The 20,571-nt window shown below is 31.4% G+C and overlaps 3 protein-coding genes and 1 non-coding gene across 4 annotated transcripts; 1 reads left to right on the top strand and 3 right to left on the bottom strand.

The window, feature by feature from the left end:
- Positions 1–225: 225 nt before the first annotated feature.
- On the top strand, positions 226–316 carry TRNAY-GUA (transfer RNA tyrosine (anticodon GUA)). The gene is given in 2 exon segments: positions 226–262; positions 281–316. It is a non-coding gene; the product is annotated as a tRNA-Tyr (tRNA).
- Positions 317–966: 650 nt separating this feature from the next.
- Positions 967–15,826, bottom strand: LOC111418222 (ubiquitin conjugation factor E4 A-like). Its single transcript, XM_023050714.2, is given in 23 exon segments — positions 967–1,177; positions 1,236–1,603; positions 1,658–1,901; positions 1,956–2,105; positions 2,188–2,625; positions 2,678–2,863; positions 6,364–6,470; positions 6,548–6,757; positions 6,813–7,148; positions 7,215–7,501; positions 7,559–8,080; positions 11,708–11,876; positions 11,935–12,043; positions 12,107–12,223; positions 12,277–12,805; positions 12,870–13,005; positions 13,074–13,336; positions 14,264–14,455; positions 14,510–14,882; positions 14,932–15,171; positions 15,230–15,399; positions 15,458–15,662; positions 15,717–15,826. Coding segments are annotated over 23 exon segments (5,520 nt in total). The 5' UTR covers positions 15,753–15,826; the 3' UTR covers positions 967–1,044.
- Positions 8,411–9,916, bottom strand: LOC111418219 (queuosine-tRNA galactosyltransferase-like). The gene is made up of 4 exons (XM_023050709.2): positions 9,638–9,916; positions 8,917–9,587; positions 8,586–8,865; positions 8,411–8,535 (listed from the first exon to the last, which is right to left on the bottom strand). The coding sequence occupies exons 1-4, from the start codon at positions 9,644–9,646 to the stop codon at positions 8,455–8,457; spliced, it is 1,041 nt and encodes a 346-aa protein (XP_022906477.2). The 5' UTR covers positions 9,647–9,916; the 3' UTR covers positions 8,411–8,454.
- Positions 15,827–16,761: 935 nt separating the features above from the next.
- LOC111418223 (uncharacterized) lies at positions 16,762–20,471 on the bottom strand. Its single transcript, XM_023050715.2, has 3 exons — positions 20,238–20,471; positions 19,991–20,183; positions 16,762–19,477 (listed from the first exon to the last, which is right to left on the bottom strand). The coding sequence occupies exons 1-3, from the start codon at positions 20,271–20,273 to the stop codon at positions 16,869–16,871; spliced, it is 2,838 nt and encodes a 945-aa protein (XP_022906483.2). The 5' UTR covers positions 20,274–20,471; the 3' UTR covers positions 16,762–16,868.
- Positions 20,472–20,571: the final 100 nt, after the last annotated feature.

Genomic DNA, 20,571 nt, shown 5'->3' on the forward strand with positions numbered 1-20,571 from the left:
AGGGGGAAAGAATGGTGAGTATGGTCAGTTTTTTTGAACCGTCAATCGTTCCGGGAAAGAATGTTGGCTTACCCTTTATTTTGTAACGTCAATCATCAAGTTTTTTCTCATTTTTTAAATTGGGATGAGTCTTTTATGATTCACTTTTCTAAACTTATGAATTACACTAGAATGAGAGAAAGTCGAGTATTTGACGACTTTTGCGGGAATATTAAATTATAACATCCTTCGATAGCTCAGTTGGTAGAGCGGTGGACTGTAGAAGATACGATTAGTTGATATCCATAGGTCGCTGGTTCAAATCCGGCTCGAAGGAGTTTCTTTTTAATACTTCTAATGATTTTTATTAAATGTACATTTCTGTACAAATTTATATAAAGAAAACTAATCCCAAAAATCATTAATCTAAAAAAATAAAATATGTTTTATTTTCATCAAACATATATTTTCAACCAAACTTTTTGTATAAAACAAGACTACCCCGAAAACAACTAATTATTAAATGCTAAATGTTTCATTTCGTATGGAACGAGTGTTTCCAAATTCGTATTGCCCGAGGATCAAGCTTTCAAATGAAATATTGTTCTCTTGTTATAATTAAAGTAATATACATATAAAATCCTATGATGTATGTCAAGGCAAAATTATTGATCAGTATTGATAAACAAAAGTTGTAACACTTCAATATTGGAATTCTGCAAATCACCTTAATACAAAAAATAACTAAGGTTTAATAACTTTTTTTGGGAATAATGTATGCTAATTTTCTGTTCCAAAAACATACAACTTATGCACAAACAGATTTTTTAAATTTTGCGATGGTATTAAGTTTATTAATAAGGATGTACAAGATTATTGGTTTCTTATAGGATTTTCGAAAACAACAAGGCTATTGAAGGTTCATGATATAAATCCGGATCATGCTGGAACTAAATTTACAAGGATATGTTTAATTCATAACGTATGTTTTTAAATTTCACGTTCCTAAGAAGTTTATTAAAATAAAAACGATATAACAATGTATAAACATCTACCTATAAAAAATTAACTACTTGTGCCAGCTTTTCTTTCATTAACCCATTGTGTTATTTCCTGTTGCAATTCTTTATTGGGAATAACTTGGTCAAGAGTCAATGGCGATCGATTGAAAGGATCGGTTTGATCGCTCAAAAGATGTCTAAAAAGGATTTTTTGTTTTAAAGTTATCAAAATTTATAATTTTTTAATCTCTTCACCTAGCAATAGTGGTCCTATCAACAATTTGTTTTGAACTTGGAAGTATTACAGGATCAGTCATAAGAGTAGACATAATTGGATCTAAGAAATGTTCAGGTGCCTCAGCTACCAAGTCTTCATTAGCTTGATATTCCGCAGATTTCTTCGCAACTTTTGCCGCGACATCTTGAAGTTCGCCCACTAAAACTCCGCCACCTATTCTTACCAATACGTCTTCAGTTTGTTTAAATAATTGCGGACTGTAGGAACGCCCATCTTGGGATACCGCCAAACAAAACGCTTCGCTTTCTTTCAAGTGGACATAAATTTTGCATATATCCAAAACTGTTGCAGCTGGTTCAAAACTATATTCTTTATTATCTCTAACCTAATAAAAATTATATCAAATTAAAGTGATTTTTTTATGATTTTTAGATTATACTTTAAAATTTTTTTGATTTGGCCCAACTAATTTTAATAGGAAATAATTTAACATAGCTGCAATACGATCGACCATTGTGGAATGTGTAAAAACAATCGTTATTTTCGATGTTAAATTAACTAATGTGCGAATTGTGTCTTTTCCTAAAATGTTATCAAAACGAGCTATCATTCCTATATGATGAAGGTAACCCATATTTTGACTACGCTCCATTGCTGATAAACTATTCCATTCGCCAGTTTCCCTAAAATAAAAATCTTTCAGTAAGACAAAAATAATTATTTTTGGGAAAATTTACCTTGCAGCTTGTAACTCTTTTAATTTGGCCATATTAGCCAATGCTTCATCCAACAAAAATACAGCGTCGTTCATGAGCAAATTGACAAATCTTAAAAACAAAGGTGGGGTTACAGCATCCATATTCTTTTCAGCATATTCAGCTAATTGCCTAAAATCAATTGTAATTAGAGATTCAAATCAATTCAAAAATACCAAATTTAAGAAAATAGAATCTTTTTTATTGTACTTGCCTAAAATATGATTGATGCTCAGGTAGTTCCCATAAATAATCCATAACTAAATACATTGGACGTCGATAATTAAATTTCTGTTCAAATTGCACACTTTGCCCTGTCATTTCAATCCCAACAAAAACCTCCAATAAACTACCAACAATTTGTTGTCGATGTTCGTGCGTTTTGAAAAGTAACTCCCGTTGAAATCCACCTAAAGTATTCAAACCGACCGGCTCATCTTTATGAAACGGTAACAAAGCTTCTAAAGCTTCCGCCAAACGAGCCCTCATGTGAGGATTTTTCATACGTTCCGGAGAACTCATGTATATTAAAATAAACGTTAAAATCGGTTTCATCCGACCGTAACCTTGGATTTCAAATATTTTCGGATTGAATCTGCGTAAAAATACTAAGAAACAAACCACATTTTCTACTACAAATTCTGGAATGCACCTAAAGATAAAAATTGCATTAATGGTTTTTTATGTCTTATAATAATTCTTACTTTAATGTATCTGGAATCGGTTCTGGTAGAGGAAATTTTAATTGAACCTCTTTTAATGGGGCGTAGTGCTCTTCAAAGTTGTTGTTAACTGCTACTTGATTAAACCACATTGATGTCGCTGATGTAAAATAAAATAACATATCTACTAACGTAGGTTCGGATAATGTGGTTTTTATGGAAAAGAATCTGAAAAAAACAATTTTTTTGTAATAAAAATGTTTTAGAATATAAAATATAGTATAATTTTGATAGTCTTAATACAAACTTGTTGGTGCAAGATTTGATCAAACGTTGGAGAGTTTTAAATTCATTGAAACAATTATAATAATTAATAATAGATATAACTGAACATTCTTAAGAAAGATATTAAGAGCTATTAAGCTATATTAAGATTTTATCATTTAAAACCAACGTAATCATCGTACTATATCGCTGAAAGAGAAATATGGTCGATCACAAACTGTGAAACATGTTACTTCAGAAGTTACTTCAAGTTTACCATCTACTTCTCAGGGATTACTAACTAATAAACAACACCAGCAAACAATAACAGGATATTCACCGGCGAGGGTAAATACTTTCACATCAAAATCCATTGGCGATAATTTACTATGATTATTTACCGACGATTTTCAACCATTTAGTGTAGTTAAAGACAAAGGATTAATAAATAAATCATATGAGATACCTTTTATTCGAAAAATGCTACTTAAAATACCAAGAAATGGTAAGAGGCTGTAGATACTTATGTCTGACAACCGACTGTTGGACTTCCATAAACACCAAAAGTTATATAGCTTTAACAGCGCATAAATGAAAACTTTGAATTAAAAACGATTTTACTACATTCTAAAATAATGGAAGAACACCATACAGGTAAAAACTTAGCTATTGAAATTAGAAACATAATTTCAGATTGGAATAGCAGATAAAGTTATATTAGTTGTTTCTGATAATGCATCGAATATTAAAAATGCTATCACAGCTAAACTAAAACTGAACCATTTTGAATGTTTTGCTCATTCAATAAATTTAGTATTGTAAATTGTTTGGAAACATCTCATATTTCCCTACTGATATCAAAAATAAAAAGGATCGTCTCTCACTTTAAAAGGAGCAGTATTATAAAATGAAAAATCATCAAATTATCAAGAAAATTCCGGAAAAACGCTATTAAAATTGTTGCAAGATGTTTCCACCCGCTGGAATTCGACTTATTATATGTTGAGTGATTTGTCGAATTAGAAACTGCCATTAGAACTACCATAGCAATATTTAATGCAGATATTTCTCTATTAAGTTCAGATGAATGAAAAATGTGCCAGAAATTATGCGAGAACAGAAACCACAAAAACCATTCGAAAAAATTACTAAAATTATAAGTGCAGAAAACTATGCCACAGGTTCTTTTGTAATCCCTTTAGCGAATGGACTTGTTGATATTTGTGAAAAACTTTCAAAAAAATGTATCGAGGATGATTTTACAAGAAATAATCATAAAAATAAAACCTCAGCTGATTAGTCGATTTGATAATATAGAAATGTGCAATACATTAGCTGTTTCGACATTTATTGAAGAAAATTATTGTAGAATTATGCCGAAAGTGAAGTCATCCATCTTGGGACAATTATTCCAATAGGTGCGTGAATATCCGGTATTCAAGATTGATGATAAGGTACTTTTTTGCAAAGTGTGCAACAAATCTGTGTCAGCCGTGAAAATATTGTTGGTAAAACAGCGTCTAGCAAGTTTAAACCACATAAAACTGGAGAAAACCAATAATGAGTTTATGTTTATGAATAATGTTTTCCACATATAAATCAAAAGATGTTTAATTTGCAGAAGCTGTAGCGCATTAATTTCCGTTGATATACCCCTATATAAAATGCGCAACAAAAAAATTAGTATCGTTCCTAGAATCATACACAGAGTATCTACAAAGTATAATTGAAAAATACCCTTCGCACAAAATATGAAGGAACTTCACAAAAATACCACAGACCACATACAATGCATCAATAGTCCCTTTTTGTGGATTTCAATCGACAGCAAGATGCAACAGGAAGATATGTGGTAAATGTCATTATTGGTATTTTGGATCATGATGAGTTAATCGCTAAACAACAATTTTTGTTTGGTACTTGATAAAGCGAATCATAGCACTATTGCAAGGCTTTTCGATAATTCTACTAAGATTTTTGGTGAGAGTTTCAATAGAGACATGATTTTACTCTTTCTATCAGATGCTACGCCCTATATGGTAAAAACAGCTCAGACCATAGATACTTTTTATCTAAAAGTGACACACTTAACTTGTCTTGCACACAACCTTCATTACGTCCTTAATTACCCTTAATCAACCCTTTGAAATGCCTCAATTGGTCTCAACTTGCTACCAATTAATATCCTCGGTATACTCATAACGTCTACCAAATTTGGTTTTTCTAGATTAATGTATTACGAAGATATTGAATGTTTTAAAAATTTAAGAGCCAACATTGAAGGCCTATAACTCTTCAGGGGTAAAACTTAGTATAGAGATAAGTTGTGTTAAATCATTTTAATTTATTGTCCTCTACATGTCCGTGTTCTGTGTCAGTTCTTATGTGAATCATCCTGTATATTGGAAACAGCTGGGCTTCCGCTCTCTACACAGGTTGATGTAGTGACATAAGCTCAGGACTTAATTAATAGCATAAACAGTGAAGCTGCTAAGTTAGTAATGAAAAAATGGTTATGGTTATTTCAAGGAGTCGTGGTTTTTCTATTTTGAAAGAAATGTCTACATGTTTGAGTAAAGGATCCACAGAAATAACCTCAGTGAAGCACTAGCATTTAAATTTGCACCTATAACTTCAGTGGAAGTGGAATGAAGTTCTTCAATGTATAAGAATGTTTTACATGCATTCAGACAAAGTTTCCTATTTGATCATTTAAGTGAGATATTTGTCATTTATTGTAATCACAATTTTAGGTAAATCTGTTTTAGTTTTTAATTTGTCTTTTGTATATTGCTCAATATTTTCTGTCTTTTAGCTTTTTTAAGTCAAACTAATAAATATTATAAACCCTCTAAAATTAGGGGAAAAAATTGTTTTTCTTTAATAAATCCACTATGGAAGAATTTGGAAGGATGAAATTTGCCAGATAACTATTACTAATAAGGTAACATTTTTTGACGATTTTTATAACCCTAATATGTTTTTACAGGAGACTGAAAAAATCAACCCCATAATACTTTGCATTAGAACTTTTTAATATATCTACATTTTTCTACTTAAAAACTTGATTTAAATAGTGGGATTCAATACGCATCTTTTTTGTCTCTTGACATTTTCTCCTAAAATTGTTAGTTTGATCACAAAAAAAATAAAATAATACAAAGGCTCAGGTGAATTTTAATTCAGATATTGGTTATTATTAGTCAAAGAAATAAAGTTATGTGAAATTGGTCACAGCATTATTGTATTTTTTGTGATCAAACTAACAGTTTGTTAGTTGTAAAATGTCAAGAGATAAAAAAGTTGCAGATTTGTACCCTTAACTGTAGAGGACTATAACTTGGAGGAGAAGAGGTTTTGACCAAAAAGGAATATGAAAGACCCCACTTAATTTTCGTCGAAAAATCACCCCTTAAAAACTTTCGCATCAATTTAGACACACCTGTATAGTTTTAAAAACTTACTTTTGCATTTCAGTTTTCATTCGTTCCTTAATAACATCCATAGTTTCATTTGTACCATGACTTTGGTTAACAGCTTCATTATATAAGCGTTCTATTCGGACCATTTCCTACAAAAAAAAAGTAATCAGAACATTATAATAACATTATAATACTGGGAATAACAAAGAGTTTTTGATTTAAGTACCTGATTTAATTTAACTAATTTATCAACTACCACCCTAAAACCTAAATCAAAAGCTTTATGTCCCAAGAAGAAACATTCGGTAACAAAATTATAACTGGAAGCGGTCAATCGATGTTGAACTTCTTGTGAGTTTTCGGTTTCAATTGGAACTAAACAAGTTTCTTTGGATAAATTTGTTAGATGTACCCCTTTGGTTGCGCAATGTTCCTCCTAAAATAACAAAAACAATTAATTTTTTAAACCTCTACTTTATAATTATTATTACCTCTACTGCACAATAAGTGGGGTCTACTTTTAATATTTTTGCCTCATTACCAGGTGAACAAAATGGTTGGCAAAGCCTTATAATCACCATCAACATATTTAACATATATCCATCACTAACATTATTAAAAGCAGTGGGATTTGGAAAATCAGCTGCTTGGCTGGCCCAAATTTTACCACGATCTGCATTCGATTTCAAACAATCACCAAGCCATTGGAGAGTGCCTGATTTTACATTTGGACTACGTTTTAGAAGATTTAAAAAAAAGGAATGGATGTGTTGGGTGATTGTTGCCATATTAGATTGAAGAGCTCCTTCCTGGGCAGTAGTGCTTGGCTAAAACAAAAAAAGATTAAAAAATGATTTTTTTTAATAAAGAGAATCAAGTCTTTAATTCAATACCTGGTCTAAAGGGTTTTGAAAATATTCAAATTCGGAATGACCAGTTTTTGGCAGTATTGATACACAAAATAATGCACCTAAAAGAGTATTTGCATACTCAGCCCCGGTTTTTTCTATTCTTGGCTTAGAGTATTCTAAAAGAGTTAGTGCCAAGTGTTCATGATTTGTGTACAACATCAATATGTTAAAAACACTAAAGTTAAAGGACATTAATGTGGATTTGGCAATATCAACATGGATGCGTTTTAAAAAGGCTATGTAAGCCTCTTTCATTCCCTCAAAGCCATCTAGAAATAAATAAAAAAATAAATTATTATAAGTTTTTGATATTAATGTAACATTACCTTCATCTTTTAAAGCAGCTTGATAAACATCTTGAAAGAATACTTCGGAATTTGGTTCAGCATTTCTCATAATATCATATAATTGAGCAAAAACGTTTTGTACATGGTACAGTTCCGGTTGTTTTAAAGATGTTAGAACATTACGAAGGATTAACATTTTTATTACTTCTTGTACTGAACTATCCTTGACATCCAGATTATTGTTATAACATCTAAACAGATAAATAAAAACCTTCGTTTCGTATTTATCCTTTTCATTTCCAATCAGGTACTGTTCAAAATCGTCTATAAGTAGCCTTTCAAACAGTGCATGCTCTAATATTTCAAGTGTAATCACTTCGGTATTAAATGAAACAGACAAATCACTCATGTACAAAAGGTTCCTTTCAATCGCCCTAGATCTATTCAACGTAAATCCAAACACAGTTTCTATTGTATCACATATTACGTTTGCTCTAGTAGAATCTGTACTACTTCTACTGTTTTCACCGAAAAGTGCAGCAAACGGATTCGACATGTTTTCTTACTTTTAATTTTCACTCATTTAACTTTAATAACTCATTATACTCTCACAAGTGCGTGTCGAATTCTTCAATCTACGAATTTGTTATGAAAAATTAAATGTAATAATGATTTGACATATTGACGAGCTGTGTACGAATTTGACGTTTGTATTTCATTGCTACCAACTGTTTAATACGTAATAACACTAAATATAGGTTAAAAAAAATTATTAACTTAATGATTTTTTATAATTATCTTATTATGAGGATGTTTTGATAATGAGTTATTATTGTTATAAGCAGTATAACAATATTTTTAGTAAAAAGTTTGGAATGCAAAAGCGCCATCTTTTGAAAATGTTTAAAAAAAAATTAGGAAATTTATTTAACATTTTAACTAAATATAATATAATCTTTTCCTTCTTGTAAGTTCAATGAATTTAAATTGTCCTCAAATACTCCATTGGTCATATCCTAGAAAAAAAAAATATAACAATAAATTAGTTAATAAGTTTTATAGGTACCATTTTAACACATATAATAATCGGTGCCTTTGCTTTTGAAAAATGAATAATTTCAATAGGTTTTTTACTTATTCTAAGGTTTAAATCAAAAGGAGTATAATATTTTCCAACTTTGTTGCTATCAACATCACATAATGCAATAACTTTCTTTTGATTCTCTTCTGATAATGACTTAAATAACTTTCGTCCTTGTTTCCCAGCATTCCATATAGTAAATTCTTTCCAATCAATTAATATTTTTTCTTGTAATCGTTTTATTCTTACATCCCAAATAATGTCTCTGAAAATATTGGAAATAAATACAACTGGTGTATTATTTTAAAATACTTACTCATGAATAGAATGAGTTGTACAATTTGTATGATAAGTATAAGAAACTAAAACTTGATTAACCCTATGTAATTTTCCCCCTAAATCCAAGTGGTTATAAAAGAATATCAAATCTTCAGGTTCTCCTTTTACCTTTTCAGAAAAACCACCAATTTTGTGAAATATACTTCTATGCATAAACCACGTTGGCATAATTATTGTTGGTCCATTAGAAGTAAATATTTGTACATCCAATTTATTATCATCTAAGTTGTTAGCCCAATTTGTATACCTTACAGTTGAATTTTTGGGTTCTCTTACAATTCGTGACCCAACAATATAATTATTTGTTAATTCACTTGCTGCATTGTATTGTTCTATTAATCTATGAGGAAACATTAAATCATCCACATCTTGAAAACACAGATATTTTCCAGTGCTTATTGAAACAGCTGAATTTTTTGATTTTCCACAACCCAAAGGTTGACCAAATGGGTGGTTAATTAGTTTAAAAGTGAAGTTATGAGATTTGAGTATGTTTTCCCAATTTGATAATAAATTTGGGGTATTATCTATACTTCCATCATTGCAAACACATATTTCAACATTAAGATTTGCAATTTCTTGGTATAATATACTATTAAAACATGAATCAATAAACTTTTCGCCGTTATAAATTGGAATTATTATGGACTAAAAGAGACTATTATTAATTTAAAAACTTCTTGTTAATGTTTACTTACTATATCCATTGAATATACATTAAAATAGTCTGTTTAAAGATTAATCCTCTCAAACAGCTGACTTTTTAGACCTAACCTCATTAACAAATAAATCAAGTATTTCTGCAAAATAACCATTTATAGATAAAATTAGTATAAAAGGTTACGAAATTAACTGGAGTGGTAGATTCTTAGTGAGAATACACCACAAAAAAATGTGAGAATTTCTCACATTTTTGTATGGATATTGCCACTATAAAATTAGTTAATTAAAAAAAAGAAGGTGGAGGCTCTTTAATTAACTTGCCAGGAAGTATTGAAGACTTTTAATTTGTTTGTAATTTAATTACTTGTTTTATTATAGTATGTAGGAGCTTTATTCCAAATTCTCTATTCTAACCTCAAAAAGAAACATGACATGTTCATTGTGAATCCTCATGTAATTTAATTAAAGGGGCCTCATGCACAAAATTCAATAATGAAAAAGCCTAAAAATAATATTCATTATCAAAAGTTTTCAAAACAGATTAACTACAAAAATGTATGAACCATTATTGTTGCCAGGCTGAGGGGAGCAGCTCAGCAACCCCTCTCATCACCGCGACCTATAAGATCTATTGTAACTTAAGCCCTCTAAAAGTTTAGATGCAGATCCTTTGTGAACCTTAGTATTGCCCTAAGGCCTTGTTCCTTTATGTCGGTAGGTGTCAGGCGAACTTTACCGAAAATTTTGTGTTTAAGGCAGCCTCTGACGACACATTCACACAGTATATGTTCAGCAGTCTCTAACTCGTCGTTGCTAAGTCGACAAGTTTGATCCTCAGCTTGTCCAATATGGAAGAGGTAGTATTTTAGAAGTTCTTTCCAGCGGAAGGCTACCTTTGAGACTTCCAAACAATTAATTACCTGTTTTAAGTGGCTTTTTTGTAGTCCACAGCCGGGTTGGGTGTAATGTAGGGCGTTCGCGCTGCAATTTTGGCCAGCTTGTCCGCCCTTTCATTGCTCTCAATGTCTTTGTGACCTGGAATCCATCATAGAGTAACATCATTACCCCCTATCGAGTTCTCTCAGGTTACTGCTAGGCCTGACTTACTTTTAGGGCGACCCGACTGTCCGTAAAAATATTTATCGATGCACCTTATTGTCTCTTTTCTAGATTCAAAACGATGCAGAAGTTTATAGCAAGTACTTCTGCTTGAAAATGGTTATGTCGGAGCTGAGGATTTTTGGTCCACTAATGCCATTACCTACTCCGGATCCCACTGTCTTTGAAGCATCAGTGTACCAGGCAACGGCTCCACTTGTAAGTTGAGGCTCACCCTTCGCCCAAACATCCCTGCTCCTTCTAAATATGACCTTATACGGCTGGTCGAAATTATATTCTTCTTTTCTTTCAATCAAGTGGTTTAGACTTGGGTCCTTGAGGATTTCGAGGTGTCCTGTGATGTTACCCTGCATCAACTTAAGTGAAGAGCATACCATTCGTGGTTTAAGACCCCAGTGCCTTCCAAGGAGATTGCGGCAGATGTTAGGTTAGCCATGATGGCCTTTTTCCTCATCTTGACTAAGTGGAAGTTCCAGTTTTGTTTACTGTCTAGTATTACCCCTAGGTATTTGACTTCGGTTTTGAGGTTAATAGATCTACCTTCAATGGAGGGTGCTCTCAATTGAATGTGTGAACCATGCCAGTAATGACAATGGTCTAAAATTTTCGATAAAAAGCATTTTTCTCTCTATAAGACTATGCACAGCATCTACTGCTTCTTGGATGTTACTTTGTCCAGGTTCAGAAAATTTTTGGTCTACAAGATATCGCCTAAAATGATCAACCTTAAGTACTGCTAATAATTCCTTTTCTGTTAATAATGATTAATAATGAGAATGAGGTGATTTGTGACAACATCACTCCAATGGCATTATTAGAGACATTTGTAAAATAATATTGTTAATATCTTGATGATTGAAGCACAAACCGCGAAAATTCAATGAACAAAGATCACATTCTCAAAAAAAAAAATTAATTCATAATAACATAATGCAAAATACTTGACTAATATTATTTATTAATATTAAAACCATATTAAATCTTATTTTAATCAATATTAAAAACACTCTTCTTTGATTTTGGAGCTTCTTCATTGTGGAAGTGAGATGCTGTTCTTTTTCTAAGATCATCAATTCCTTCTTCAGTTGTAGCCCATTCCAAAACAAGTCTTCGACCGTACAAATGAGTACTTTGTGATAAAGCTTCAAATGCTTTCTAATATAAAATAGAAATATTAAAATATAAAAAGGAGTTTTTAAATTATTTTTCTTACCTTAGCATCACTTGAAGTGAAATAATCGACAAAAGCGAATCCTCTATGAGTTGTTTCACCCACGGTCATTTTTTTGGGTAATCTTAACGCCTTTATCTCGCCAAATGTTCTTTAAAAAATGGTAAAAATTAGTATCAATTTAAAAAGTCGGAAAATAAAAAAGAATAATTACTTGAATAATTCAAAAAGTTCTTCTTTTTTGGCTTGGAAAGGAACGTTACGAACTAACAGCTTCGAACCCGTTGGTTTTCCTTTTTTCGTTACTTTACGAGTAGTTATAACGTCATTCCTAATGTAGAGAAATAAATAAGTGAAGAGAAATGATTGATGTTATTATCTTACGCTAAAGTTCTTTCCGATCGTTTTAACTCTAAAGTTTTTCCGTCTAATGAACTTCCTTGTAATTCTTTTAAAGCTTTGTTAGTACTTGATTTAAGAAAATATCGAACAAAACCATAACCCATTGATAACTTATTTCCGGGATTATTCATATCTTTTTTCATTGTGACCATTGCAGAATACAATTTACCACAAGTTTCGAAATGCCTTTTTAGGTCCTCATCAGTTGTTTTAAAATTCAAATTTTTAACAAACAAAGTTGTATCTGGTTCAGGTTCAATAATTTCTTCTTCTTCCACTTCATTTTCTTCTTGTTTTGATTCAGAAACGTTTTCCGTTTCGCTTTGTACATTAGAATTCTCATTGTTCACATTTGTTATAGATTGATTTTTATTATTTTTGCTTAAAGATTTCGCCTGTAAACTATTTTCGGGGGCCCATTCAAGAAGAAGTGGTACACTTTTAAATTGTGAATAAGCTAACGATGAAAACGCTTTTCTAGCTTCAGTTGGTTCAATAAATTCCACTATTGCTAAAATTAAAAAAACAAAATTAACGTATATTCTATTTTGTAAATAACATATAAAAAACTGTACCAGTTATTCCCTTTGGAGGCAAAACCACTCTACCTACAATACCATACTTTTCAAAAACTCTTCTTAATTCCACTATTTCAGTATTAGCTGGAAGATTTTTTACTAAAATAATAGTTTTTGAGCGTTTAATTGACCCCTAAAAATACAATGTTTTTTTTATTATTCATAAAACCACATTTTTTAAGTCAACAGTGATATTATTACCCCACTAAAAGCATCTAAAATAACTCCTTCAGCTTCCAAATATTTTCTGGTTTCTGTTACGATTTGTGTTTCTCCAAGGGCTAATCTAACAGCTACGTTACTTTGTCCGTGAGGATCTAAAACCGCTTTTTTACTCGTTCCATAACTTCCTGCCATTGCTTCAGCAACTGCATCATGGCCCATAAACAATGAATTCCAATTGTGTGATGATCCGGCTTGAGCTTTTTGCTTTTTTTCTTTCTGCTTTTTATAATTTATGTTTCCTAAAAATGAAAAATACAGAAGATAGGTTGAGTGATATTTACAGTCTATATTTTAAAGAACATATTATTTAACTTAATTATATTATTTAGATTATTTGGTCTGTATTATGTATAGTTAAATACTCAACGTTCTGTTACTTGCAATTTTGTTCAGCTTCATTTATGACAATACTGTCATAGAGTACTATCAGTAGATAAAGTGACCCACCAACAATATAATTATTTGCTAATTCACTTGCTGCTTTGTATTGTTCTATTAATCTATGAGGAAACATTAAATCATCCACATCTTGAAAACATAGATATTTTCCAGTGCTTATTGAAACAGCTGAATTTTTTGATTTTCCACAACCCAAAGGTTGACCAAACGGGTGATTAACTAATTTAAAAGTAATATTATGATATTTGAATACATTTTCCCAATTAAAATGTTGGGTGTTACACCTAGGTACTGAAAAATAGATGTACTTATATAATAACTTCTGTTCTAAGGTTTGAAAAGCTTAACAAGTGACTATATAAACAAATTTTATTCAAATAACAATGTACAATAGAACACAGCCACCATAGCGAAAAGGTACCCATTGTGGAGATCGTCCCATCTTTGCTGATGGGCTCACTTCAGACTGTCGAGATTCTTGTGGAGAATAGCACTTCCTCCATTAGAATTTCATCAAGGTAGTTCTAGCCACAATAATCAATGATGATAAACGAAACCACCAACTATTTCCGAAAGCGTAATATTTCAATTAAAAAATTAATGAGATAACAAAGAACTCTGGAGAAAATGTTTCTCATTGTAGGTTTAATAACTAGATATTACTATAAAAACAATCTAGATATAATTTATAGACAGGTACACTAACAACAGTTATTATAAAATTTCTAAATATTTATAATAAAAATCAAAAATAAATTATACTTTACCTTCTTCTTCATTTTCTTGAACGTCCTTTGCTTTTCCAGGAAGTAAATGAAGCATTCGCCCATGCAAAATTGAACCATCCAATTCAGAATACGCTTTTACAGCATGTTCTGGCAACAGAAAAGTTACAATACCAAAACCTTTCATTTTGCGTGATGTGGAATCAATTGGCAAGTTTACTTCTGTTATAGGACCTAAAATAAGTAAGATAAATTAGATAATACAGCATTTTAATAGTAACATCTCACCATAAGCTGCAAATAGATTTTGAACATCATCTTCTGTTGTAATATACGCTAAATTTCGAATAAATATCCTCCCAGATTCTCCAATATCTTCCTCATTTTTTAATTTTTCTTCTTGGGATTTCCATTTGACTTTCTTAGGATCTTGTGCGTCATCTCCTTTATTTGTTGGATCTATATGCTTAGTTACAGATATGCTTTTCCCGGATAATATACTACGATCTTTCATTAAACCTTTCTTCATTTGCCTCTCATTTTTAAATCCAACAAAAGCTATACCTTTAATATTTCGTGGGATTCTTATAGAAAACGGAATATTTGGTTTAAAAAATTCTTTTATGTCTTTCTTTTTACATTTATAGGGTAAGTCTTTCAGCTACAAATAAAAAAATTTAAATTGTATCTAAAGATAGGAATTAAATCACCTTTAAATTGAATAATTTTAAATCTTTTTTTTGTTTTTGTTTCTTTTCTTGTTTAATCTTAGATGTATCCACTTTCTCTTCATTTTCATTTATATCATTAGTTGGTTCAGAAACTCCTGAATCAGATGAATCGTCACTTTCATCATCACTATCTTTTTTTGTCCTTAAATTATTTAATAATTCAATTTCATGGGGTGCATGAACTTGAAGGTATTCTTCAAATTGGGGATCATCTTTATACTATAATATAAATATTAAGACTTAAATCACCACTTAATAACTAAGTAATTAAAATAACCTTTTTTAAAATTTCAGCTTTTTTATCATCCTTGTTCAATTTCTTTTCACTTTTTTTATTATCCTCTTTCTTTTTCTTTAATTCATCTTGAATTGTTTCAGGATGTAATTTCTTATAAGCTGAACTATCAGCAGAATATTTACTCCAAGATTTTGGTTTAGCAACATCACCTTAATTAATCGAAAATGAAATTTAAAAAAATAAGATAAAAGATTAAAAGGAAATTACCTAAAGCTGCGCAAGCTTCAACAACAATTGTATTAGTTTGTATACAGGTATTATTAAAATGCTTAATAGCTTCTTGTGCTTCTTTTTCAGTTTGATACCCCAAAAAAGCAAATCGTCTAAATGTTCCTTCAGATGTATATTTTAATTGAACATCGGTTAATAAACCTCTTTCTCCAAAAATTTTGCGAATTTTTTCTTCGGTAATCTAAAACATTCATTCTGTTTATATTAATATTATTAAAATTATTGAATAAGTTACCTTTTTAGGTAGATTTTTAACAATTATACGTGACATCTTAGAAAGGTTTTAAATTTGAGGTTAGGTTTAAAACTCACATGTCAGTAATGTCAAAACAAACTTAATTTGAAACTACCTTCAGATTGTTTGAGAAAATTTTATAGGAAAATATTTTAATTATTTACATTATAAAATAAACTACACAAATGCCGAAATGGCAGACATGAATTTTGTATATGAACGTGCTAATGGAAATACGTTAGAAGCTTGATGGCTTTATGCTGAGTTATATCCAGAAAGTACAGTACCCCATCACAGCATATTTGCAACATTTTTTAAGAAGCACTGCCGATTGCGGACGTTTACAAGAAGTGCGAACTGTAGCACTAGAGGAAGAAGTTCTTAATTTAATTGAGGAATCTTTCAGAACTAGTAACAAAAAAAATTGCCCAAGAATTAAATGTAAGCTATTCCAGCATATTTTTCAGGATTTAAAACAACAACTGTTGTCCTTATAATTTGTAACAAGTTTTTTGCCAATGGATTCTTCAAATGGTTACACAAACCCCACAATTTTTATGTCCTGTTTTCTTTACTGATGAGGCGCATTTTTCAAAAGAATCTATTAGAAATTTCCAAACAATCACATATGGGTAGAAGAAAATCCACATAAAATTGTTGAATCCAATTTTTAACACTAATTTTCATTATGTGTGTCTTGGTGTCATTGACAATTATTTAATTAGAAGAGGAGTTACCCCAGCTTCTTGATGATGTATGTAGTTTCGTGTGGGGGTGACTTCCTTCATAGTACTTAGGCCCAGGGAGCCGTAACAGCCTCACTTCAGAGTTCGCTCCAGACTACTCCCATTTAAGAGACAAAAAAAATTTCAGATTGAATCCCTCTACTTTAATCAAGTTTTTAAATGAAGAAATATAGGTGCATTAAAAAGTTCTGATGCAAAGTATTATAGGGGTTGATTTTTCACCCCCTTGTAATAATATTTTAAGGTTACAAAAATCGTGTATAATAATTATATATGAATTAATCAAAAACTCATTCAAAAATGTATAAACTTCATGTATTGAAAAAAGTACATACAAAAATAGAATTAGAACTATTGAGTGTATTAACAATATTAATAAATAAACAGATTATAAAAATGAAACTCTTCAATTTCTAGATACAATAGCTTTTAAATCCACATCAGAAGTTTCATTTTTAATGCAAACTTGCAGCTTACCTACTTCATCTTGCATTCTCGTACATCTAACTATTATTACAGCAAATTTATCGCTAGATACAACACCATTGGGCGGAGACACTGTAAAACCTTCAGTTGCAATAACTTTAAACCTTTCAGGAGTTTTACTTTTTGATTGGATGATAATTCTATCATGTATTTTAGATGGTAAGGAAAATAGGATACGGTTCGGATCGACTGTAAATAATCTATTAGATTTATTAAATTCATTTTCATCCTGTATTGTCGTACTATCTTGATAAAGAGTTTTAAACATAGTAGAATCATTAAAGAAACTGCTGTGCATTTCCATAGTAACATTTGGATTCTTTTCAATATTTACATGTATTTGTTTCACTGTTATGCATTTCAAAAGATCATAAATTGAAGTTGATGTTTCTTCAATCAGTATACCCAAATCTCTTGGAGTATCTTCACCAGGAAGCTGTTTAGATAGACTTTTAATTGTTTTATTAATGTTTTCATTTTTTTGTGATAGTATACTGCACAATCTTCTTATTCTTGCACGATCTACTTCTGCTCCCGATATAAACTTAAATGATCCTACATTGATAATATCATTTTGTGATTTATAATCTTCTGTTTTTGGACTATACATTATTGTTACTTTAACTTCTTGTTGTGGTTTTAAAACCATTTCCATTGGATTAATTTTCACATTAGTTGATTTTGGCATTAATCCATTGTTTTCTAATTCTATTATAGCGAACGCAGACAAAACACCAGTATTCTTTATGGAAAATTTTTGGATTATTGGTGCGCGATCAAAAACACCCATTGACAACCAAAAATGACCATTAGAGACTTTAAACATTTTAGTTAAATCTACGGAAATATGTCCACCATATCCAAATAATCTTATTGTTTGTTTTAATTTTTTACTATCTGAATTAGAACAGGGATAGAAAACCACTTTGTCTGATATCGCTCCAATTTTAGATGGTTGAAAAATAACCGTTAAAGTTTTAGTTTCATATGCATGAAGAGTAAAATCCAGTGTTGTTAATACTTGAGATGCATTGCCTTCTTTAATAAGTTTAAAATTTGATCCAACCACCGAAACTTCTATGGGTATCTTTTGATGCAATTGATTTTGGATTTGAAACGATTGGGATTGAGTACGTCCCATTTTGACACAGCCCCAAACAATTTCTACTTTACTTCCTTTAATTGGTAATTGTCCATCGGGTAGAGAATTCAGATAACTTGGATATCTTGAACCCATTGATGAATCACATCTTCCATTTACATATTCATCTTGAAGCGAAGAATCTTCACTTTCCATACTACTTACACCAGAATCTCTTAGTTTAAATGGTTCGACTGTCAAAGTCCGTACGGTACTTCTAGAACTATGACCCATTTGGGATGAAGAACATTGTTGGAAAGGTGTTGACGTAAAAATGATGTCATCGTATGACGAACTTTTGCTTCTTCCGCGTGCTGTTGGAATTTGGAGACTTTGTTGTGTTTGAGCTGCTAAAGAGTTTTGAGATATACTCTGTGCTTGATATTCATTGCAATCGTATTGTGTTGATGATGAACCACGACTTCCGCTAATATTTTCCTTATCTTTAACTGAAGAAGCTGTAGACAGTTTTGAGCAGTATCCTAAATTTGAATTAGCTTCACTTCGCACACTTCTAACATTAAAATCTTTAAAATGGTATGGTTCAACTGTCAAAGTTGATATACGAGATGATGAATAACGCGGATCATCACATGGGCTTGTACTTTTTCTACGGGTGGTTGGTACGTGGAGAGCCCGTTCTGTATTTCTAGAGCTATGCCCCATTTGAACTGAAGAACTTTGTTGGAAAGGTGTTGATGTAAAACGAATATCATCGTATGACGAACTTTTGCTTCTTCCACGTTCTGTTGGAACTTGCAGACTTTGTTGTGAAAGCTTGGAAGCATGCTGTGCTTCGACTGTAGAATATGTTTGAGCTGCTGAAGAATTTTTAGATAAACTCGGTGTTAGATATGCATTGCAATCGTATTGTGTCGATGATGAACCTCGTCTTCCGCTAACATTTTCCTTCTTATCTTTAACTGAGGAAGCTGTAGACAATTCTGAGCAGTATTCCAAATTTGAATTAGTTTCAAATCGCACACTTCTTACATTAGAATCTCTGGACTTATACGGTTCAACTGTCAAAGTTGATATACGAGATGATGAATAACGAGGATCATCACATGGGCTTGTACTTTTTCTACGGGTTGTTGGTACGTGGAGAGCCCGTTCTGTATTTCTAGAACTATGCCCCATTTGGATGGAAGAACTTTGTTGGAAAGGTGTTGATGTAAAACGAATATCATCGTATGACAAACTTGTGCTTCTTTCACGTTCTGTTGGAACTTGCAGACTTTGTTGTGAACGCCTGGAAGTATGGTGTGCTTGGGCAGTGGAATGTGTTTGAAATGTTACAGATTTTTTAGGAAAACTCTGTGCCATGTAATCATTGCAGTCGTTCTCTTTCGATGGTGGGTTTGCCGATTTTGAACGTCTTTGATCGGCTGAAAAGATCAACAACATTAATAATAGAAAAAACTACATTGCAAGAGGTTGAAGACGAATTAGCGGCGAATGCGCAAAGAGAAGTCTGAAGACGAATATCTAGACGAAATTTTAGTGACACTATCACTAGAACTAACACTAGAACTAGGATCATTCGGATTAGCCGTCTTGAGAGACATGTGGCTAAACCCGAATGTTTCTAGGTCTAGTGTCAGTTCTAGTTTTACACTAGCACTATCACTAGAACTAACACAAGACCTAGAACTAGAATCATTCTGGTTTAGCCGTGCGTCTCTTAAGACGGCTAAACCTGAATGTTTCTAGTTTTACGTCTAATGTTAGTTCTAGTTTTAGTTCAATAAAACTATGTTGCAGCTAGACCTAGTCTTGAGAGACGTATGGATAAATCCAAATGTTTTTAGTTCTAGGTCTTGTGTTAGTTCTAGTATTTCATTGCCCACTGCCTGTAAGGGAAATAGAAGAAATTACGAGAGAAAGAAAGAAGAAATTACCTAAAGCTTCCACAACAATTGTATTAGATAGTATACTGGTATTATTAAAATCCTTAACAGCTTGTTTTGCCTCTCTCTCGGATTGATACACCAAAAAAGCAAATACAAATGTTCCTTCAGATGTATGTTTTAATTTAACATCCGCTAATAAACCTCTTTTTCCAAAAATTTTGCGTATGTTCTCTTCGGTAATCTAAAAGATTGATTCTATTTATATTAATATCACTAATATTTTTGAATAACTTACCTTTTTAGGTAGATTTTTAACAATTACACTCGACATCTTAGAAAAGCTTTAAGTTGAAGGTTAGGTGGAAGACTGGCATGTGAAAAATGTGGGAACAAACTGGTTTCAAACTAGTTTTAGATTATTTGTGTTCTCTTAAAAGAAAACATTTTATAGGGAAATATTATTATAAGTGTATCTAGGGATTAAAACCAAGTTAAATAAATTTAAAAAGCCAAGTTTTTGATCTCTACACACTTCACATTCACTTTAGGACAGTTTCTCCTACAGTTCAGTTTTTCACAATACATAAATCAAAAAAAATGTGAAATTAAACAATAAATACAAGTTTTAT

The sequence above is a fragment of the Onthophagus taurus genome, chromosome 1 (assembly GCF_036711975.1).
Source record: "Onthophagus taurus isolate NC chromosome 1, IU_Otau_3.0, whole genome shotgun sequence".
Classification (NCBI taxonomy): domain Eukaryota; kingdom Metazoa; phylum Arthropoda; class Insecta; order Coleoptera; family Scarabaeidae; genus Onthophagus; species Onthophagus taurus.